General features: G+C 44.1%; 1 protein-coding gene across 2 annotated transcripts in view; it reads right to left on the bottom strand.

The window, feature by feature from the left end:
- LOC138566825 (diamine acetyltransferase 1-like) overlaps nt 1-24,447 on the bottom strand; it is a 355,000-nt gene that overhangs the window by 212,314 nt on the left and 118,239 nt on the right. For both annotated transcript variants that reach the window (XM_069644517.1, XM_069644511.1), the window contains exon 2: nt 19,544-19,720. In XM_069644517.1, coding sequence (XP_069500618.1) covers nt 19,544-19,606 — 63 coding nt within the window. In that variant the 5' untranslated portion in view covers nt 19,607-19,720. The remainder of the gene's footprint in view (nt 1-19,543; nt 19,721-24,447) is intronic.

Here is a 24,447-nt window from a genome sequence, read left to right as displayed (position 1 = left end):
GCATGGCTCCACTTTTGGCCTTGATGTGCCGGCTGTGCACTTTGGCCATGGACTCCACTTTTTCCTGTTTGGCCTCTATTATGTGGCAGCTCCCGTGATGAAAGGTACACCGGGTGCGGCTGGTACCGGTCTGGCAGCTGTGTGCTGCCTGAGGGGGGGGGGCTGCATGGGGACATGTTGCCAGCTGCGATGGGGCTGCTGCGGTCCGAGTGTCTATCATCTGGGGTACCATATGCTTGTGTGTCGATGTCGGGCTATGGTGTGCGGGCATGACGCACATGCACACGTGGGGTGTGTGCTACTGGTGTGACTGGCTACGGGCTTGCATGAGGTGTGGACATCCCATCACTGTCGCTGGATCTGGGCGAATGCAACAGTCTTGGATGAGGTGCAGCTGTAGGTGTGTCACCCTCATTGGGCTCTGCCCCACAGGTGGCTCCCTCCACATAGCGTGCCTGCATGATGGGTTGGGGTGAGGTAGGCGCTGACCCCCTGCGGCCATGTGGGTGCTGCAGTTGTCTGGTTGGGCTGTCAGTGTGCTTACGGGCGGCCCCTTTGCGGGGGGGTGGTGCTGATCAAGGAGCGCTGCCCCGGGCGCTGTGATGCAGTGGCCTCTTCACCGTCATCCTGTGGTGGTCGCTGTGAGCCTGGGGGGGACATGGGGTCTGGATTGAGTTGAGGGCGGTCTACATAAGTATCATGCATTTCATACCATAAAGTGGGATTGTAGACAGTAGCAATCATGCATTGCACTTGCATTGTGTTCTATCCCCATGTTGTGATTGGTGGAATGTGTCAGTGTGGAGGGACACTGCACGGACATGTTTGTCTCTCATCATCACATGCATCATGGGGATGCACTGTGCACATGGTGCTGGGGGATGATTCATGCACACTCACACTCCACGTAGCTGTGCCATGGTCCTTGTATTGATGCAGTGCACGTACAGGTGTGTCTAGGGGGCGCTAAGGTACGGTGGTACTAAGGCTCAGTTATGGGTGTCTGCAGTTCCTCACACACATTCCATGCACATTCATTCACTCAGGGTCTGCATGTATGGTCCTTTCAGATTCATGCATTTGGGGGAGGGGATCACCTCCAGCCTGCTGGTTGCCGGTGCCAGCCTCAGCTCCGCCAACTCCCTCTATGGTGCCCATGTCGATGAGCGCTGTCATCTTCTGCTCCCAGGGCGTGGGTTCGGGTGGTGGTGGCCCTCCTCCAGTGCCCATGCTTGCACTCCTGTGCTGAGATAGTATGCCACATACTCTCACACACAGGTCATTGAGGCGCTTCCGACAGTCCTCCCCATCCAGGGGCACGCGCCCCTCTGCAGACACCCTGTGGCTGATGTCCCGCCAGATCTGTGCCCGACGCTGCCCACTAATCTTGCGCTGCTGAGCACCATGTAGTTCATCATGGTGGGTCACTGCCTCCTCCACAAGTACAGCCAGTTCCTGGTCACTGAATTTAGGTTTCCGGCCCCTGTCCAGGGCTGACTTGCCCCTAGTGTGCTCCTGTGACATTTTCCACTCTTCCCGGGGGTGAATGGCTTGCAGGGGCTGTGATATTCGATGGATTGTGATTTCCAAGATGGCTGCCGCTTTATTTCCCGTTCCGGCGGTGACGTGTTTCCTGCGCTGCTGTAGCGCACGGTGCGCTGGATTTACAGGTTCTTGGCCGATTTCTACATTGTGCGCTATTTGCGTTAACGCCATGTCCCTAGGCACGTGTACGCCAACTTGTGATATGGCGGGCCTTTCTGCCGGGGGGCTTGGCGTTAGCGCTAATACCGCTCGATTGGGAAATCCGCTGGATTACCGCCCAACTTGTGATGAAGCCCTTAATCTTAAATTAGATATTTTACTGATAACTGAATCGTGGCTCAATAAGGATAATGCAATATTTTTGACTGATATGACCACGCTCACGCTGAATTGGTTATCTAAAAACCGCTTTAATACGTCAGGAGGAGGTCTAGTGATTCTTAACAATCAAACCTTGAAACTTATACCTGTCCCTCTACCAAATACTGTATCTATGGAATCAATAGGCATACAAATTCAGTTATCGTCTTCATAGCAGGAGCACTTAACGATTTTGCAAATGTATTTACCCCCTGGCCTAAATAACAATTTCATTGAGGAACTAGATAATCTTATTTCAGATATATTTTTTTTTTAAATGATGAGCGAATGATTATGGGTGACTTTAACTTTTCGACCGAAGATGGAAATACCTCTTCCATCAATCTTTTAATGTCATCTATGCTTTACCTTGGTCTGTAAGCACTTGTAAATTATCCTACGCATGAGGCTGGACATACTCTGGACCAAATATTTGCTTGTTCAAGAGAGGTTAAGAATGAACATCCAATAACTCTCTCTTGGCTGGACCACTCACAAATTCCCTTCTTAATTCCAATAAGATCAATGGAAAAGCTGATGGCTCACATTGACAAACATATGATGTGCAATTCTTGAAATCTGGTCACAGATAGTGCTATCTCCAGCACCATGACATCTATTCAGCATTGTCTCTCACAATCTGTCCTAAATCACCCAAATAAACTACTGAACAAGCTGGAATCTCACACTCTTAAATTCTTGGACATAATATCACCTAGATCCCCATTTAATAATAAAGCAAAACAGGGAAAAGGCAAAGTATGGTTTATACATATTAAGAAGGAAAATCAAACCTATGAAAGGAAATTGCCTGGCAAAAGAGGTTGAGATTGAACTTCTTATTCTGCTCTCTTGGTCGGACCACTCACAAATTCCATTCTTAATTCCAATTAGATCAATGGAAAAGCCTATGGCACCCGTTGACAAACATATAATGACCAGTTCTTGAAATATGGTCACAGATAGTGTTATCTCCAGCACCCTCACATGTACTCAGCATTGCCTCTCACAATCTGTCCTAAATCACCCAAATAAACTATTGGGCGAGCTGGAATCTGACACTCTTAAAATACTGAAAACAAAAAGTGTCTAAACTTAAAGACACTCCCGTCCCCTGCACACCTTACAAGCTGAAATAAATCAGTCAAATTTCATAAAATTTACATTTTTATATATAGAAAGAATTGTCAATTTAGAACATAGGTAACAAAATATCTTCATAAAGGTACAGAAAAAAGGTATCAACTGACTTCCAATATGGCCAGCATGAAAAACAAATCAAACCAGACAAAGAAATAAGCTCCCAATTTTGAACTGCAGCTTCAAGCTCTACGCGTTTCGGGGACTATCCCCTTCTTCAGGAGCAAAAATATCTCACAGTGGGAATGTTGTCAAAGAAAATAGAGTCTCTGTCTGTGCATCTGTCTGTGCACGACGTACACAGAACCAGGATCCCTGCGAATACTCCTGCCGTCCTCAACAAGTGAAATGTGATTGCTGAACTCTAAGGCAAATCAATAGCCAATCCAATCCAAATTCAGGACTTCCAGTACCCCGCATCCAATGTAAAGCATCCTGCTGATTATAGAAATGAATAATGCAATTCCAGAAGCGCACCTCTTCACCTCAGATTCAACGGCTCCTCTCCAATTCACACGTAACAGATGTTATGAAATTTGACTGATTTATTTCGGCTTGTAAGGTGTGCAGGGGACGGGAGTGTCTTTAAGTTTAGACACTTTTTGTTTTATGTTTAACACATGCTCCAGTGTCAGGGCGTGTATTCCTCCCCAGCACCCAGAATTGTAATAAAATCTCTCTAAATAGTTATTTAGTTTTTGAGTAATTAGGTGTGCTCTGATAGATACTTCTTTTTGTACTCTTAAAATACTGGACACACCTACATCCAAAGTTAAGAAGAAAGTAGGTAAAACAGAGAAAAGGCAAGGTATGTCTTACAAATGATTTACATATGATAGGAAGGAAAATTAAACATATGGAAAGAAAATGGTGGTGATCATATGATCCTGAAATGCTTCGGAACATAAAGCAACAACAATTGAACTATAATAGAGAAATAATAAAAGCAAAAAAAGGCTTTTATGGAGGAAGAATTGAGGCAGCAGCTAAGCTAACTCTTTAAAAGCACCACTATTTTGGGTTATAAATAATCTATGCAATGATCAAGATTGCTCCGATAGTTCAACTTCACAATCCTTGGTGTATCAACTGGCTTAACACTTTAGACACAAAGTTCAGACTATTACATTTGAGGTTTCAACTGCAGTTGTAGCACATCCATTCACTTCTTCACCTGCTAACAATACCATTCATGAAAAACACTTCTCTTTTAGTAAGTTCAAACTATTAGACCCCTCTGATCTATCATCATTGCTTTTAACAGATACAACTTCTGGTTCTCCATGAGACATGACACCACCAAACGTTTCTACAATTCTATACCCTTAATTTAGACTGAATTTCTAAATATTTTCAACACGTCCTTAATGACTGGAACATTCCCAGCCAAATGGAAGATAACTGTCATTAAAACTCCTTTAAGGAAACCTAGCCCAAATTGTAAAGATCACTCTAACCACCGGCTAATGGCACTCCCTTTTTTGGTGAAACAACTGGAAAGAGTTGTGGCTCAGCAACTACAACATTTAGTGGAAATTGCTAAAATACTTCTTCCGGACCAACATGGCTACAGACTGTTGAGCAGTACAGAAATGATTACCACCAACATGTTTGATGATCGCAGACTAAGACTGGATTCAAAAAAGGCCAGGGCTGTCATCCTTTTAGATTTCTCTGCAGCTTTTGATACTGTGAATCAACAGATCTTGGTATCAAGTTTGGAAGATTTTGGAATGCATGGCACAGTAACATCTTGGCTAACTTTGTTTCTAAGCAGTAGATTTCACCAAGTACATCTGGGTACTTCTTTCTCCCAACAATAGATAGTGGCGTACCGCAGGGATCCACTCTTTTCCCTGCTACTTTTCAATTTGTTCTTGCGTCTTTTAATGGACTAAATTGGCAGTTTTGAGATATCGTTTTATATCTATGCTAATGATACACAAATCATTTTAGACTTTGGACCATCAAACAAGTCATTGAATGATAATGCCAGAAACTGTCTTGCTGCAATCAAGAACTGCTCCAATGCGAATGCACTAATGTTAACCCAAAGAAAACGGAGATTCTTTATTTATTTAATTTAATGTGATACAGTTATACAAAGAAAATCTTTTCACATATTTAATCAATCAAATTAAACAATCAAATCGCAATAAAACAGAAACTAAAATTAAAATAAAACAAATGTACATAAGATTTGCATAAAATTAGCTAAGATTTCAGATAATCCACAAACAATGTATACACATATTCCACCATTAATATTTATCGCTAATACTCAAACACACCTCATTTTAGATGCTACTAGTGCTAACTTGGCAAAATCACCAATCCATTAAGCCAAATAATTCAATTGGCCTTCAACAAAATTAATTTACCAAGTATCATTCATACTATCACAACTTGTTTAAATAGCTAATTTGGCCAATTGGGCTTGCTTTTTCTGTTCCCCTGGTCCAATTCCCTCCAGGGCTGTTTGATTAACACACAAAAAGCTTTCTGCAACAGACCATACCCTGTATAGAGATATATGGAGGCTCGCATTTAATGTGTTGATGCATTGGTACCAGAAGGAGGATTCTTTTATAGAATCCAAATGGTGTACAACTCTGCCGTAATTCTTTATGTAGATGTTTCCCATACTGGTGCACTCTGTTAATATATGTTTTGCAGACTCAGAGACCATCCTACTTCTACATGTACGTTCTTCCTTAGGAATCTGGTGCTCAGAGCGAACTGCGTCCAATACTGGTCAATGATCGATTCGGAGTAACAATATAAATCTCTGGTTTGGCCGATGGGCATAAGTTCAGATATTTTTGCAGCCGTTTGAACGTATACAACATGGTATGGATAAATGTATAGCTTTTTAAGCTATCTAGATGCACAAAGTTTTCATGCCAGTCCCAGCTGTCCATACGCCTGCCCAAAGTTAACTTCATATTTACATATTCCTCTCCCCGTTTACGGGTCCCACATATGTCTCCAAACAGTTTGTCCATACTTGCTCTAAGCACAGAATGCCCTCTTTCTCTTCGATTGTCCTCTCCCATATTCTCCAGAAGCAAATTTACTGGGTCATTAAGAGTTTTAATGTACAATTCTGCCCCCTTTTTTAGAACCAATGATTTAAGTGAAAGCAGACCCAGCTCTAACCTCAATATAGCCATAGGAATGCACCGAGGAAGACCCAATAACTTTAAGTCCATATTGATTAACGCTTCCAGTCAATATATTACCATTGCAACCATACTTTGTTTGCATGTGAATTGCTTTATTAGTGCAGTTAGCTGTGCTGCTTTAACTAAGAGTGAGCACTTTAAAATCTATATAAACGGCTTATAAAGGGGGATTGTTTGGTTGTAAAGCTCTACTACTGAGGGTATCCATAACTAATAAATTGTGTGCCCTGGAATATCCTGCTCTAAAACCACTCTGGAATTGGTCCAGGGCCCCTTCTTTATCGGCCCAGATTTACAGTTCCCGCAAGAGTAATTCAGCAAATAATTTTCCAGTGCAGTCCAACATAGACAGTAGTCTGTAATGACCGAAATCGGTTTTAAACCATCTCTTAAAAACAGGAACAAGAGAGTTCCAGCCATTCCCTATGGGACCCATTTTTCTGACCTGATATTTTCCCAGAACCAAAAGATGAGATACAAAATCTAGGTATATTCATTGATAATGAACTAACCCTATGAAACCCGCTATCACTAATTCCTGTTTTTTTCTTACTAGGAAAATCATACACTTGTTTTCACACATAAGGTTATGGTGTTAAACGCTTTCATCTCTTCCCGTCTAACTACAACAAAAGGATTTAACTAGGCCTCCCATCTTTCTCTCGAAACACATTGCAGAGTACAAAATGCGGCTGCCAGAACACTGATGAAGATCAAGAGAGCTGATCATATTACCCCTGCTTTATGCGCTCTACATTAGCTTCCTGTTAAAAGAGAATAATATTCAAAAGCCCTGTGATGAATTGGATTCTGCTCCACAGGACTACAAGGATGAGTAGGGGTAAAATGACCTACTCAGACCTCACACTTCAACCCACCAAAACACAACACAATCATAAAGGTAAAACCGGGACTGTTAAGAGATATACCTGTTATGATGTGCTTGTCTGAGTCTGCTGAAGCTGGTCATGTGCTTAGTGATGTCATGCAAGTGTCAAGTGGAATGTTGATGTATGAGTGTGAGAATGCTGTGTTGAGTGTTCTGTAACAGTTCAGTTGGTCCCTCCCTCCCTGGGTGATGGGTGCCGGTGATCTATTGTTTTATACCTGATGTCTCAGTGTCATGTAACTTGTAACTTAAGAACTGGAAGTAAACTCATTAAGAAGCAATCCAAAGCAGCCTGGAGAGTTTCTTTATATTACATTGGTGACGAGGATCTCTGGAGAGAAGAACCCTGGTACAAGGAATGCTGGAAAGGAAAGACAGAGACTGAAGAGAACTGCTGCGGGGGGTGCAGGAATCATCAGGACCAAGGAAAGAAGAGGACATCACCGCCCCCTAGTAAGAAAACCCATCACCCAGGGCGGATAAGGGAGGAGGAGAACCATAGCAGATTGGATCAGCAGCCCTTTGACTTGGGAGTGCTGGGTCCTGGGGCATAAGAAGTTGAAGGGATCCATGTGAGAAGGGTGCCCCTAGAGTGCTGGATTTTGGGACATGTGAGAAAAGTGCTCCTGTACTTATTTGGACGGACTAGCAGGACCAACACCCCGTTTATCTATGGGAGTGCTGTGTATGGGGCCATAAGGGACTTCGAATCCCAGCATGAGTGAGGAGAGACTTGCCAATAAGGTTCAATGGTCCCGTCCCCCCTGCACGACCAGCTCATGCATAGTTCGAGCAAGGAGAAGGCTTGAAAACATGCTGTGTGAAGAAAATGTTTTCGAGCAAGGAGAAGGCTTGAAAACATGCCGTGTGAAGAAAATGTTTTTTTATTGCAGCTCGGGCGTATTTTATGGGCATTTGGAAATGACTCAGAGCTGTATTTGGTCGAGTGTGAATGCATATATAGAAAAGCGCAGTGGCCGAACAGACCGTTGGTCACCGAGCTGTGCAGGAGTTCTTCAGGTTTTGATTACCAGTTTGAAAGTGATGACGTCCGCCTTCTAGCAGTGCCGTACGGCGATACTTCGGAACTTGGAGCTTTTCCTTCCCAGTGTTCTGGAGTGTCATGGTCCGTACTTGATTAGTATGCTACGAGCGAAACACTGTGAAGGAGATCATCGAGTAAAGAACCTTTGGAGGAGGACATATTTCCGTGTTTCCACGTCTCCACATCCGGATGGACGGATCATGGGATATCGAGTAAAGGACCTGTGAGGAAGGACGTGCTTTCCCGTTCCTGCATCTGGGACGGGATGGGTCGTAACAAATATCAGCTATGCTTCCCATGTTGGGGAAGCCAGTGGTGGCCCTGGCAAAGAATGCCGCTCCGCCACGGTGAGCGGGGCATCCAGTAGCGGCCAACGGCGGCCGAGTTAGGTGTAGGGTCTCTTCACCTGAACAGTAGGTACATGGATGGCCTCATTCGGTAGGAGGTTTTGGGCAGTAATTGCAGCGCTTGAGCTGCCACGTTTACTAGGAGGCAGTAATCAGTATATGCCACTCCGCCCTGACTGCGTGGCGTCATGTAGCGGCCATCGTTCTGGTAAATATAGGTTTGTGATTCACAGGATGTGAGGTGAAGAAGTTTTTATCATATTTTGTTAAGAAGTCTTTAAATGATAGTCAGTGTATTTGGCTATTGGCGAATATTGAAGTTAAGTCCAAACATGCAGTGTAATATGTTTTAATACCTGTGACATGTGTGAGGATTGGCACCATCCATGCGTGTTCTGGGCGAATGAGAGAGCGTTGTTTGTTTTCCATAGAAACTTAACAAATTTTGATGATTTACAGGTTTATGGACTTTCTTGTATATTGTTATTATTGATGGCATAATGAAATGCAAAATAATAATATAGGTGTGGAAAGTGTTTACGTATGGAGCTTATATGGAGTGTATGTGGGTGAAGGAGAGCTAGATTAACCTTTTGAGGATTTATAGGTGTTAGGTTATTAAATGACAACGTGGACTTTTAGGAATTTATTAGCTTCATTACGTGAGATTGGTTTGGTTATGGGATATGAGTGGGCTAAATTAACCGTTTGAGGATTTCTAGGATTTAGGTTGTTATTATAGAACAACATGGACTTTTAGGCATTTAGAGTGCAAATAGCCCTCAGACAGGCAAATGGACTGTGCTGGAGACGATGCCATTGTTTCAAACTCTAAAAGTTGAAGAAATGCCTCATGTAATATCCATAGAGTTTAAGAAGTATGGGAATGAATGGAAGGCCTAATGTGACAAGTGTGAGAGACGCATGTGTGTAAGTCATTCCATGTTAAGTTAGGTGTGTGCCTATGAAGGGAGTAAGTACTCCGGTTCAGTGTGTAGTTGAGAACAACTTACGTTAGTGTGTTTTAGTAGGCTATGAGCACTACTAAGGTTAGGGAGGTAGCACCTCCGTTTTAGTGAATAAGTGCTGAAATGTACCGCTTCTCATAGCAGTTTTTTGGTAAGGTGTGGTATGCACCACTCAGGTTAGGGAGTTAGCGCCTCTGACAGCGGTATTAATGAGCTGGTTTTGAGTTGTGCACTATGGAGAGCAGGGAAGAGGACGTTCCCCGTAACGTTAAGAGGGGTAGTAGTGCATTGTAGGTTGAAGTATTTGGCATACTCATATTTAAGGTACAGGTTGATTCTGTTTAGATGAAGTTGTGGTGCTGGTTGGGGACGCCCTCCAGTGAACATTAAGTGAAAGGGAAAGATGCTGTCCAAGATTATGAGTTGTCTGGTTATTTGTTTTCCTTTATGTGTTATCTGTCAACCCTGGCCTTAGTGTTTTGAGATCAGGGTTTGTTTATGGGACTTGTGAGTGCTGCCATCGAGATAAGTAGTTAGGTCAACCCCATATTTTGTTGGTGGTCTTGGAGATGGCTGGCCAGCATCTTCAAGTTGTTGCAGGATCTGTATACCTTGGTGTGGTTGGGTGGGTTTGATTGGCCTAGTTCATTGATGTATCTGTTTGTATGCTCGTGATGTAGGCATAGTTGGTGACATTTCAGCGGTAGTATTAGCGGTTTTATGAGTTCTCTTACTAGGTATGGTGATTCTGTTGTCATCCTGGATATCTAGTATTGCTTCAGGATGGCAAGCTGTGCTTCAGGGTGTCAGCCTGGAGGCTCGCCTGTGGCGGGGGCGTGTGGAAGGATAAATGTTATGTTAGTGGGTGTTTCGTTTGTAGGGTAGTCTTAGCCTTGTGTATGGGCTGGCATGTGTCTAGAGTGTGAGTCTAGAGTCTGTTCGTGGCAGGGACAGACAGAAGGTGACCTGGGTTATTATTGAGGGTGACCTGTATTTGTAGGTGAAGTTTGGAATCGCATAGCTGAGAGAGTATCTTGTGAAGTTTGTATGGTGGATGGTGGTCTGACTTGCCTGTATGTAAAGTTCTTGTTGTTTGTGTAGGTGTTTTGGTAAGGAGGGAGATGTTTTATGATGTGCTTGTCTGAGTCTGCTGAAGCTGGTCATGTGCTTAGTGATGTCATGCAAGTGTCAAGTGGAATGTCGATGTATGAGTGTGAGAATGCTGTGTTGAGTGTTCTGTAACAGTTCAGTTGGTCCCTCCCTCCCTGGGTGATGGGTGCCGGTGATCTATTGTCTTATACCTGATGTCTCAGTGTCATGTAACTTGTAACTTAAGAACTGGAAGTAAACTCATTAAGAAGCAATCCAAAGCAGCCTGGAGTGTTTCTTTATATTACAATACCTCCTTCACCTTTTGTGGTAACGTGGGTTGGGGGAAAGCTATGCTCTTAAGAGGGGTGTGAAGGAGAGCCAGTAGTGACCCAAGAAACAGAGTATCACAGCCCAAAATAAAGGGAATATCCATTCAAGTTTTTATTTCTATGAACTTATATATATATATTTAATCATACACCCCATCTGCACATAGCACGAAAAGGGTATACTGTACAAAACCCCACCCCAAAGGAAGAACAGAGAAGATGCAGCAGACTGGAGAAAGTGGCATTCTGAACATAGTTCCAGGGGTGGCAGGTAAATCACTAGTCACAAAAAGGTTGAAAACCACCTGACTTCCTTCTGCCGGCCCACCACCAGGAGCAGCATTTATTTGCCAGTCAACGCCTGACAGTTGGAGGCCACACCCACCTGCCTCGCTGTCATCCAGCTCACCGCGGTTTGTAAGATCCGCCTCCAGGCGAATCCGCGGCGAAGGGGGTACAAGTGTGGAGCTACCTGCCCGAAGCTGGGGAGTGTTTCCAGCTACTCCCAAGCTGCCCTTGGGCCATTCAATCAAGGCCCTCACACCACCAGACTTCCTTCTGCCGGCCCTCCACCAGGAGCAGCATTTGTTTGCCAGGCAACGCCTAACAGTTGGAGTCCACGCCCACCTGCCTCACTGTCATCCCACTCGCCGCGGCTTGTAAGATCCGCCTACAGGCAAAGACGCAGCAAATTGAGGCAAAGTATGACATAGCTGTCTGCAGCTGTCCGCGGCAGTTCCGCGCCTAAAGAGTTCACAGGCATGCTGCATCCCACCCGCCTGCTCCCTCCGTTATCCTCCACCATAACCCATCCCTCTGCCTGGCCTTCCTTCAAGGTACTGCGCTTAATCACCATGACTGTCTCCATACTCAACAGTCCTTCACCCTCCAACCCCCAGGCAGACCACCGCCCCACCACTTCATCTCGTTACACCAACCTCATCTATCCCCAGCTTGTTTACACTTCCAACATCATTGACCTTTCCTTATGGAACGCAAGGTATCTATGCAACAAGACTGCTGCTGTTTTGGACTTATTCCTACGACTAAATCTCCACTTCCTCTGCATTATCGAAACATGGATTCCACCCCACAATTCAACAGTTCCTGCTTCACCCACTTCCTCCTTTTCTTCATTTGCCCACATTCCCCTTACCACCGGACGTGGCAGCTGCATTGGACTTCTATATCAACCAAAATACCTATCTACTCCCTGTCCGGTACCTCTACCAGACTTTCCCTCCTTCGAATACATGTAGAAAATCTTCACCTCACCACACACTATATCCTTTCTCATCATCTAGCGCCCACCTGGCCCACTAGGGTCTTTTTATGGGGACATTGACCACTTCCTAGGTCACATCTCACCTAGCCCCACACCACTGATCATGCTTGGCGAATTTAATCTAATGGCATGCTTTTTGGCTATAGGCGGAGGTAACAATTTCAAGGGGCAAGCTATCACACAGGCATAAAAAGTCACTCGCCACCTCAGTTCTCCACATGCACAAAGCACACCATTTCTTACTCACCAAGAGTCAATGATCACTCGTCTGTGGCTAGGAGCGAGTGTAAATTTTGATGCGCGACATTCAGAGCTTAAGATCTCAGAGTATAGGCATTATAATTGTGACTGACGTTAACTTTCTCAGCTGCACTTATAAAACCGGTGCACATAGCCAAAACATCCCTCTGGTACGTGACCCATGACAAAGTGCACACTACAATTCCCCTTTCTGACGACTATGGACCTCATTATGAAGTTGGCAGTAATCCACTGGCGTGACCAGCAAGTTGCCACCAACTCCATAACACTGAATCCGGCGCCACCAGGACATTACATGTCCAGCCGGCGCAGGAAGTCTGGGGCCAGATTTTGTCCGTTAGGACTCTATGGGAATGGTGAGACAGAAGCGCTTCCGTGAAGATTCTGCCTACCGCAGCCGCTGCGTCCGGCATGGTCAGACCTGTCTGGTGCAGCGGCCCCAGCAGGCAGTCTGGTAGTGTGGCAGTCCAGAAACAAGGGTGCCGGTAAGGTTACTGGTACCCTGGTTTCCAGACCGTCACACTTGCAATGAAGCCCTATCTGTTGGGTGCTTATGGTCAATTATAAAAGGGATCAGATAGTGTGCACTGTATTCTACCCTTTGTTGCTACAGATGTAGTACAAGCGTGTGCAGGTTCAGAGTAACATAATGTAACATTTTAAGTAATAAGATACCTATTCTAATGTTCTAATGTCAAAGTTCTCCACTGCTCTAAAGCCTATTGAAACCATGGATTATATTGGAATAAATTAATCCTCCCTTGTCTTTTATTAACCATTTGGTTCTTTGACCAAGTTGAGGTATACTTTCAACTTAGGTTTTAGTGGCATCAAGGGTACAGAAGATTAATCAGATCAGTATAAACTGACATAGGTAAATGTATAAAAGAAATTGCATTGCTCTCATATTTGCCACAGTTCGTGGAAGGGGTATGGAACCACAGATATCATTACGCTCTTAGTTCTCTGATTTATGGGACCACGGATATCATTACGCTCATAGTTCCCTGCTTTATGGAAACACATGTCATTAAGCTCATAGATCCCTGCTTTATGGAATCACAGATATCATTAAGCTCATAGATCCCTGATTTATGGAACCACAGATATAATTAAGCTCATAGATCCCTGCTTTATGGAACCACAGATATCATTAAGCTCATAGTTCCCTGCTTTATGGAACCACAGACACCATTAAGCTCATAGATCTCTTCTTTATGGAACCACAGATATCAATAAGTTCATAGTTCCCTGCTTTATGGAACCACAGACAACATTAAGCTCATAGATCCCTCCTTTATGGAACCACAGACATCATTAAGCTCATAGTTCCCTGATTTATGGAACCACAGATATCAGTAAGCTCATGGATCCCTCCTTTATGGAATCACAGATATCATTAAACTCATAGATCCCTCCTTTATGGAATCACAGATATCATTAAGCTCATAGATCCCTCCTTTATGGAATCACAGATATCATTAAGCTCATAGATCCCTCCTTTATGGAACCACAGATATCATTAAGCTCATAGTTCCCTGCTTTATGGAACCTCTGACAACATTAAGCTCATAGATCTCTCCTTTATGGAACCACAGAAATCATTTAGCTCGTAGTTCCCTTCTTTAGTATGTGCATTAACATTAACGATTGATTGAAAACCGTACTGCACTGATCCTGGCTAATAAAAATAGCATATGATCACCCACCTTATAATCACTTGAATCAACGCCTGATCGAACTAAATGTCCATTAAAGGCACAGTGCACGATCCGTCAAGCATACCGCCCGGTCATGCCCCAATACCTCTGCATAATGTTCAAAACATATGCCCATTGGAAGAACCATAGATTGACGAATGGGGCAATAACCTGCCTGGGAAAAATCAAGAACTATCAATAGAGAGGGCCATCTGGTGGATTTAAAGCATGTTTAGCCCTTCAAATTCAGTAAGGTTCTTAAAAACATTCTATACACTCAAGCCTTCCTAAGAGCCTCAGATGTATCCCCAGCACCTTTGGGATGAGAAACATGGAGGACTATGCACCTTAGAAAAAAGAAAACAACTTCCCGGGCTCTGAGATGCATAATGCCCATCGCTAATCACCCACATCCTCATAGAAAATTCACCCTTACTCAATATCTTCTATCCCCTCCCTCTTTCCCAAGGTGCTTTGAAGCGACTATGCATGATCTGCTGCGAGTCATAAAACCCCAATAATGTAATGAATAGCGCACACCCCCTATCAATAGTGCAGACAGCTCCCTGAAATGACCAATGGGATGGTAAGTAAGCTGGGAAATCCGGGCTCGTAGAGTCTTATTTACTCAGAATGAAGCATAATGTTTATGGCTGTTTACTTTTGGTACAGTCATTTGCCTTTTCACCATTTTAAAAGCTATGCAACTTGTAAATAATCTCACTAAGAAACATGTAAGAGGAATTCAAGTCATGTCAAGTTGGAAATTAAAAAATAATTGTCAACAACATTGAATGACACTGTCCCCTCTATTAATGAAACACCCTGCCATATCCAGATCACCAATTGAAAAAGAATAAGACCTCCGACATGGTAAATTATGAACAGAAAAAGTGTTTAAGAAAACAAGTACAACAAGGAAAACCAACATTTTTGGTACTGCACTAACGATTCCTTCTTATCAGAAAAAAAACTCATTACAACCCTGGCGGTAGCCGTGGCTGTAAAACAGGCACGGTTGTCGCTGGAGTTGCATTTTTTCCTGCGCCCAGAAATGGGCAATTATCGGGTTATTACGGCCTTGCCGGACCCGGTATGTGCTCATTCCTGGGCGCCGGAAAAAATTCTTCCCCATTCCCATTGAGCCTCTATAGGGCTCAATGGGAATGGGGAAGCCGGATGCACAGGCATCGTTATCAACGGTGCCTGTGCATCCAAAATGCTGTGCTGGCGGGTGCCTTTCATTCCGCCAGGTCAGACCTGGCGGAATGAAAGGCACCCGCGAGCACAGCTCAGAGTTTGCAGGTCCGGATATAACGGTAGCAGTATGTTTACCGGTACCATTGTATCCGGACCGGCAAACTCGTAATGAGGCACGTAATGGTAAATACTGGAGTCATGAATTTTCCGACGCCCGGGAATGGGTAATTACCGGGGCACTACAGCACCGGCGGACACGGTAATTGCCAATTCCCGGGCGCCAGAAAATATTACTCCCCATTCCCATTTGAGTCCCATTGGACTCAATGGGAATGGGGAGGACGGATGCACCGGCACCATTCATGAATGGTGCCGGTGCATCCGTCGAGGTCTGCGAGCGGGTGCCGTTCTACCCGCCAGGTCAGACCTGGCGGGCAGAAAGGCACCTGCTAGCAAACCTCGCAGTTTGCAAGTCAGGTAACAATGGTGTCGGTAGCTTACTGGCACCATTGTTACCGGACTGGCAAACTTGTAATGAGGCCCAGTGTAGTTGCTTAATCACAGGATGTTTACAATCATAGTAGAGCATAGTGGTAAGACTGATTAAAGGTCTTCTGTGAATAGCCATGTTTTGAGGCCTTTGAGCAAGGACCAGAATGACGTTTCTGATCTCAGAGCAAGCGGGAGGGAGTTCCAGTTTTTGGCCGCCACCACTGGTAAACTGCAGCCCGCCGCTTTTGCAACTTAAATCTGGGAATGGAATGGAGCTGTAAGTGGCTGGCCTGGGTGGGTCTGTTGGTTTGTAGTTTGGTGAATCTTCTAGATAAGTATCTTGGGGCAGTGTTTGATAAGCATTGTTGCATTAGCCAGAGTAATTTGAAGAGTATACGTTCACGAACCGGCGCCCAGTGGGCATTCCGTCTTGCAGGAGAGATATCCCACTAGCCATAATTAACTCCTGTTCACCACAGCAGCGGCAACATACAAAACAGCCATCCTATCCACTAAAAAAGAAGCCTACAACACCAGAATCAACAACGCCAAATCAAGTAGCAAGGAGCTCTTTAGTATCCTAAAGGAGCTAGAATCCCCAGCACCCCCCTCCGAGGACTGCACAGGATGCGACCTGGTGAACTAAAATCCAGCAAGCCTTATCTGATAAAATTACTCTATTACAAAATAAAATTGAAGCCAAAAAGAATAGCCTCTCAAGCTGCCTCCGCCCCCAAACTGGCTTCAGACTACAGACGCCCTCTTTGCCCATCTTTTGCATTCTCACAAGTAACACCTAAGGAAGTAGAAGACATTATTAAAAGCCTGAAACCTTCTCATTGTCAAGGAGACATCTGCCCAGCCTCCATCATTAAGGAAGGAGCTGAAGACATGTCCCCTTTCATTGCCTCTCTGAATAACTCGTCCTTCAAAACTAGTCAAGTCCCCAACAATCTTAAGGAGGCCTGGGTCATGCCTCTCTTAAAAAAACCTAAACTAGATCTGAATACTCCGACAAACTACAGGCCCATTACTACCGTCCCCTTCCTTTTAAGAATACTGGACAGAGTCGCATACCTGCAAATCCACAAGCATCCAGAAGACCATAAGCTACTAGGCCTTCGACAATGGATGAGGCGAAGGTTAAAGGCAAGCTAGCGATCCTCCTGCTCCTAGACTTGTTTGCGGCCTTCGACCTAGTCGACCACCAAATCCTAATGGGACACTCACCACAGCAGCTGCCTTCTCCACCAATGCATCCAATTGGATTAACTCCTTTACCACCAGAGTTTTTTCACCCTCAGCCGCAGCAGACTCAGACACCATACACTGTGGAGTCCATCAAGGATCCTGCGTGTCACCCACGCTTTATAATATGCTTACGAAGCTCATCGTCGATCGCCTGGACAACATGGGTGTCGTCTTCACTAACTACGCTGACGACACCCAAGTCCTCATCCAACTCTCTGGGTGCTATGAAGAGGATTCCAAGCTTCTGAACAATATTCACTTAGAAATCCAGGCCTGGATGGCCAACAATAGCCTGTGCCTCAATGATGATAAGACTGAGCTCCTGATTGTCGGCACTCAGGCACGACTGTACAAACTGGACCAGAGGTACTCCGTCTTCATCGTTAACGGAAACACGATTAAAGTACCCAAAGAAATAAGGTAAACACGCATTTCGCCGACCTATTTTTGGTCGTGGTACTTTTCATCGCCGGATTTTACATCGCCAGAAACCCCTTTTTGTTTATTTTTTATTTTGAGGGTTGTTTTGTTGGGGTATTATTATAATAGTAAGGGCGGGGTCTGGGGGGGGCAACCCCCCCCCCCAGAATAAAAAAAAATAAACAAAAACAGGGTTTCTGGCGATGTAAAATCCGGCGATGAAAAGTACCACGACCAAAAATAGGTCGGCGTAATCACGTAGAACCAGAAATAAAAACCCTGGGGGTCCACCTTGACTCAACACTGTCCTTGAAGATGCAAGTCACCGCTGTAGCGGCCGCAACACTAACAAACTAATCTACAGTTGCAAACCCTACCTGTTGACCTACAGTTGCCTAACTCTTGCCAGAGCATTAGCCTTGTCAAAAATGTACTATTGCAACACACTCTTCCTAAGCTCCTCCAAACTCAACCTCAACAGGCTACAGGTCCTTCAAATTAACTCACTGAGAGCAGCCCTCAACCTTCCCAGAACCAGCCACATCTCGACCCTCCGACGTGAGGCCAAGTGGCTTTCAGTCCGTGACAGAATTACTCTCCGCACTTTGGCAATCACAAATAAATGCCTTGCGAACAGAGCCCCCAAATACTTATCAGATAAATTCTGCAAGCACCAAACATCTCGCAATACCAGATCTACCCACTCTCATTGTCTCGCAGTACTCAGATACAATCTAAAAACTGCAGGACGAGCCAGCTTCCCAGTCCAAGTAACCAAATGCTGGAACTCTATACCTCTCCCCTACAGACAAGAACCCTCCTTCATTATATTGAAACACGGAATAAAAAGTTGGCTGTTCAACAAGCCTCTCCAATAAGGCATCTTCTGCCTTCTCTGCCGTTCCTGGTCTTCCATCATATGTTCACCTAAACCGCTTGCACTTATCTGTAAATGCTATAATGTTATTTCCTGTCATCAGACCCATCTGTAACCACGGGTCCTCTTAACTGTCTTTCTAATCGTGTAACTTTATGTCTGGAACTATTAAGCTTTTCAAGTGCCTAGTTACCTCAGGGTTCGGTGCGCGATATAAATAATGAGCAAGATACCAAAAAGAATGCTTTTTTTGCGCTATTTAGTGCTGCTCTTAGTGCGTTATTCCGAATAATCTGTATTTTTTTGATGTTCTACTTGGTAGAGCCCGTAAAAATGGCATTGCAGTAGTCTATTCTGGAAGAATACGAGCTCTGGCAATCGTGATGCAGCTTTCTGGGGTTAGGAAAGGTCGGCAGCCATTGATAGGCTTGCAAGTGTATGTGATGCCTGTTAAGCATTGTTCTTCACGTTACCAGAACTAACAGTGCTCTGGGGTAGCCTTTCGGTGAAATTTTGACATTTTTAGGTTGCTTAAAATCTACTTCATTTTATTAAAAAACATTATATGGCAAAACCTAAAGTTGCAAGCTACTTGCCAGGCATGAAAACCAACTCACCACCTCCATTCTACACATACACAGAGCACAACATTTCAAAACCGTTTTACGACAAAACCATCCATTATTATAACATATTCAGCATTATAAAATATTACCAATTTTAAAAGAAAAAGATTATCTCAAAGAATTCAGCCACAGAATGTATTAGAATTATTTCGAGAAAAGGGTCGACCATAGAGAGTCAGATGCAGTATTTGAATCCCCTTTGGTAAAGACAGAGTAGACTTGGTTTTCTTTTTCAGCTTTCTCAACTCTGGGATTCATTGAAGATCTTGTTGAAGCACTTCTGGAGGAACATTGCACCCCGGGAAATGCAAATTAGATGTTTGATAGCCAGGGTGCGGGTCCGACACACCTACTGTTTTAAAAAGTACGTAGAACGTTTTTAATAAAATTCTGGTCCGACATCTACTGAAACCTGTATATACCTATCCACAAAACAAGATTCATTCTGAAATCTCTCCTAGCCACTCCCGCCTTCACATATGTAATGGAGCCTCTCCATGTATCTGTCTGAGTGACTACAGCTCGCCTTACCTTGATCAGTCTCAGTAGCTCTTTACAGTCTTCTTTCACTGCCAGGCGAATGTTGTACTCCATACTGGGCAAGAGTCTTGGCACCACTGGACAGCTGCTAAATGGAGTGGCCCTCTTTGCTGGTCAACTGGCGGTGTCTCTGGCCAATGAAAGAGTCCTGGCGAATGAAACGAAGACCTAACAGGGAAAGAGATGCAAAACCCAGGATTATGTGACAGCTGTCTTCAAATGCTAACTGTTGTGTCCACTCTCAGTATATAAGCAGTTACATAGACATTTATTATATAATAGGACTGACAGATACACTTCATTTGATTGGTTACCTACCTGCTGCAGCACCATTCATGGAAGTCAATTTCTCTGTCTACACTTAACACAATTGCTAAGATTTATAAACCTTCATTTTGTACCTCAATTGTGAGCACCTATTGACATTGAAGTGGGTTTGGGTACCCTTACCATTTGTTTAATACATATTCTGATAAATGGAGTATGTACATGACTAGTTAATATTGTGCCTTCATAAAGACCAGCTTTGTTTATATATGCTTCACATTCACCGGATAACCATTGACTGTTCTCCATCTTGTTTGCATTGGCCCATGCTTCAACATTGCAGTAGACTTAAAAGCACCTGTATATCGCTTCTCCAAGAACTCAACTCAACCCTAAACCCTCGTAGCCAACATCAAGTACCATGCCCCAGATACATTTGTTCTGGTACCCTCAAGAACACCACCTCAACAAAAAAAGTCAGAAAACAAGAAAAGACTTGGTGTGAATCTCGCAGCTCATCTAACCTCGCTCTGCTCAAGGAGCACACGCCTATGACTGCTCACCACTTTCAATAGCAATTACTAGCGGAACACTATATACAAGGACAACAACAAACGTAGTGCCCTCGCCTAAACCATTAAGCATTGCATCAAACCTCTCCCTGGCCCACCTATACTGCATACAATCAAACACCCACCACCATCAAATTTCTTGAACTAAATCAACCAGCATATAGACACCAATGGCACAACTGACAGAATACCAGAGATCCCACCTCGCAACTACCTGGACAACATTTTAGCCACCATGGAAGGCGTGACTGCACCCCAGCATCATTCCACACATTGTACATAGATGACATCCTCCGTACTCAAGACTCTTCCGACTGAACCAACCCTCTCTTACATGGCAATCATCAAAAGATCCCTCACCAAGCAACCTTCCCCTCGACACTCAAAATTGGACACACCTCCTGCTTCTCAAAAACCAACACTGGACCTCGACAACCTCAGCAACTGCTGCCCCTCACCCTTCTTCCCTTCCTAGGAAAGATCCCAGAGAAGCAGTATCCACGCACCTCCTTCAACACAATGACACCAACAAGCTCCTTCCAACAACTTCCTACCAATCTGGCTTCAGACCCAGACGTAGCACAGTGATGGGCATCCTTTCCTCCCGGTTGTCCTTGACCTCTCAGCTGCTTTCGACACAATAGGCCACCAAACACTCACTGACATACTACATTGCCACATGGGGATCAGCAAGACTGTCCTCAGCTGGTTCAAACCTTTACAGCATTAAAAGCACAGATTCATCAAAATGGATTCCTCCATGTCATCAACTCTACCCAACACCTGTGGGGTCCCGCAAGGATCAACCCTCTCTCACTTGATTTTTAACTAATACATTGAACAGCTCAGAACCCTCAAGCCTCTACACAATATCCACATCCACCAATATGCAGATGTCAAACATCCCTACCTCAAGATATATTCCGAATACAATGACAGATTCCTGACCGGCCTCACCTTAATTCATTGCTGAATGTTTAGTACTTAACTGAAGCTCAATCCCTCCAAGACCAAATTCCTACTCCTGACCAACAACACCGAACACCCTGACATCCAGACCTGGCTCTGGTGAGAGATTGTCAAAAGTAGGAGTCGGACAAAAAGGTGATAATTAAAGAGCTTTGAGTAATGATATTCAAAGAACAACTAACTGATCCTACTCTATAAGGATTACCCTACCTAATAACTAAAACACAGGTGCACGTCGTCAGGAAAACACAAATGTCTGTCTTCTGTCCCAAACTCCTATTCTGTCCCTCTCACTATAAACATAAGCTAAGCCTACACCAACGATGATCAAAAGGATGGCTCCCACCTACTGATAAGAAGAAAAGCAAACAATAGTCTTTTCTTCAAAACTGTTCCTCTGAACCAGAGTCAACTAGGAGGATGACTCCCTCCTCCTGGCACAAAAGCAACACTATCTTCTCTCGAAACTGCCCCAACCAAACCAAGATCTATCAGGAGGATGACTCCCTCCTGGTGTAAAATAAATACAGTTCTCTTCTCTACACAGTTTGAATGAGCTTATGTATCTCTTTCCAGACTTCTTCCCAGTTGAAAAGGAGTGTCCTTTTCACTCCCTTGGTATTTGAAATTTACCAGCCAGTAGACTTGCTGACAGCACTGGGATGAGGGAGATTACTTCTGATGTATAGTGTTGAATCTTGGATGCCAGTAGTGTTCTGGATACTACTGGGACGAGGGAGATCACTCCCAATGTGCTCTTCAAAGACTTTCCTTCCAGTAGCTTTGATGGAACTACTGGAATGAAGAAGATTACTCACAAATTGTTTCCTGTAGTAGTTTTGGTGGGACTACTGGGACGAGGGAGATTACTCCCGATGCATTCCTCCATGATGCACTCTTTCTTATGGGTACTGTGCCGGGGGATTACTTCTGATGCACCCCTCAATGATGCACTCCTTCATATTGAGATTACTCTCAATGCACTTCTTAATGATACACCCCTTTTTACGAGTACTGAGATGAGGGAGATCACTCTGGGTGCAACCTTCCACACCCAAACCCGTAGTGGGTGTCCCAGGGAGCCCCGTTACCTTCTCGTGTATGCCTCACCATCTCTGGTTCATCCTGGGTTGTTGGTAGCGGTTGTTGCCTTTCTTTACTCTTTGCCACTCCACCCTGCTTCCACAAGGCCTGAGAGCTGTTGGTCTGAGTGTTGTGGGAACTCCAACTCCACCTTGCTATGGTCACGCCACTGCCACTCTCCCTCCAGCTGCTTCTCTGGTCCGATTTTCCACCTTCTTGGGTCTGCTGTACCGGTGGCTTCTCGCGGACCTACTGCTGTGACTTCTCCTCTTCCCAGGTTCGCACTTCCCGGTGGTTTCCAGGCTCCTTGCTGGACTCTTTCTCTAATTCAAGTCCTTTGTCAGTTTTTATACTTGATAGCTGGCTCCTCCCCATCAGACTGCCAAGGCCTGTCTTTTGTTTCCATGGAGTGATCTTTATGTTTCCTGGGGGCTTCTTCATCTCAGTACCTTGGTCAGAGGTTATGGTAATCTTTATGCCTCCTCAGTGACTCCTCTTCTCAGTACTTCGGTCAGAGGCAGGAGGGTTGTTATGCCTCCTTGGTGCTCCCTCTTCTCAGTACTTGGATGAGGTTTTGAAGAGTGACCCTGTCTGCTCACTCCCCAGGGGACTTGGGATTTTGTCACTGACTGCCCTTGAAGCACAGCTGGTAACCTGAACACCTACATTTACATAATATGCTGAATTAATAGCATTTGATAACTTGAGGAACTCTCACACTTCTTATTTCTTTTTAACTTGAAACAGGGTCTACTAACTGGACGCCCTGAAGAAGGTGGTTGTACTATATGTACACAGAATACACCGAAACATGAACACACTAGTAAACATACTGAAGATGAATATGGTCAAATTGTCTCCCACTTTTTCTTCCAATAGTGTGATACTTTATCCTTTTTGAACACATTGGCTAACATTAAGATATCTTGAAAGTCCAAGACCCAGGCCTCTAAGGTCAGTCTAAACAGGAGTTTAGTAACTGTAGGAATCTGGTGAAAGCAACACAAAATTGGTTCTGTTTTTCACCTCCAGAAATAATTCAGTCAAAAATCCTGCTAAACTGAAAATGATCTAGGAGATTGCTCCACAGAATGAATGTGGAGTCTTAAATATATTTGTCTGATTTGATTTTTTCGTTGTATGTCATTGTAAATATGTTATAGTAAATAATTAGGGTTGTACATATGTCTTTCTTTTTTGACTACAGAATTAAGTACAAGAAGCTGAATGTGATTTATTTTGTCCACACTCAATGTACGTGCCATTGTTAATAATTGTTATTGCACCACATACTTTGACTGCTTTGATCTTTTTTTACCTTACTTTATTTATTTGCATATGAAGCACATATTATTATACGTTTGGCTGAAGTTGTTTCAATAAGCAGACTCAGACGTAACGAATACATAGAAGCGTTACTAGCTCCTCATTAGTCCCCTGCCCACTACTGCATGACGGCTCAAGCAAGGACAAGGTAGGAACAAGCTTGTGCCCCACCTAATCAAAGGAAGGGCACCATTACAAATCCATAGATGGGAAAGGGGACAATTTATTTTGTTTGAATACCTGTCTGCTCACAGCCTGGATTTAACTACACTCTACTGGTGTACAGATAAGAACTTCACAATACATGATATTACTATTTTCAGACAAACTCAAGGAGTTGACCATGGATCTTGGTGCTTTGATGAAAAGAGGGTTAGGGAGTTTCTGTATGGAATGGGAGTCCCTATCACCAGTAGTGGAGTTTCTCACTGTGAGCTCTTCCTGCTTTTTATCACCCTTACGTGGAATATCGGTTAGCGGCCTCACCTAGCTAGCCTCACAAAGAATGGCTCCCCTCTGGGAAGAAGTGACGTTATCCCATGATTCGTCACATCCCTTCGTGATATTGCCTTCCCCATCTGATTTTATAGCCGGAAAAGAAGGCTTATCATCCAAGATATTTTGTTCTTGTTCCCAATCCCAAATATGTGGTCCTTTATTTCGAATCCAAGGGCTTTC

This window comes from Ambystoma mexicanum, chromosome 1p (genome assembly GCF_040938575.1).
Source record: "Ambystoma mexicanum isolate Mex_15411 chromosome 1p, UKY_AmexF1_1, whole genome shotgun sequence".
In the NCBI taxonomy this organism is placed as follows: Eukaryota; Metazoa; Chordata; class Amphibia; order Caudata; family Ambystomatidae; genus Ambystoma; species Ambystoma mexicanum.
Note: the sequence above shows the minus strand (reverse complement) of the source record. Positions and strands in the feature narration are given on the sequence as shown.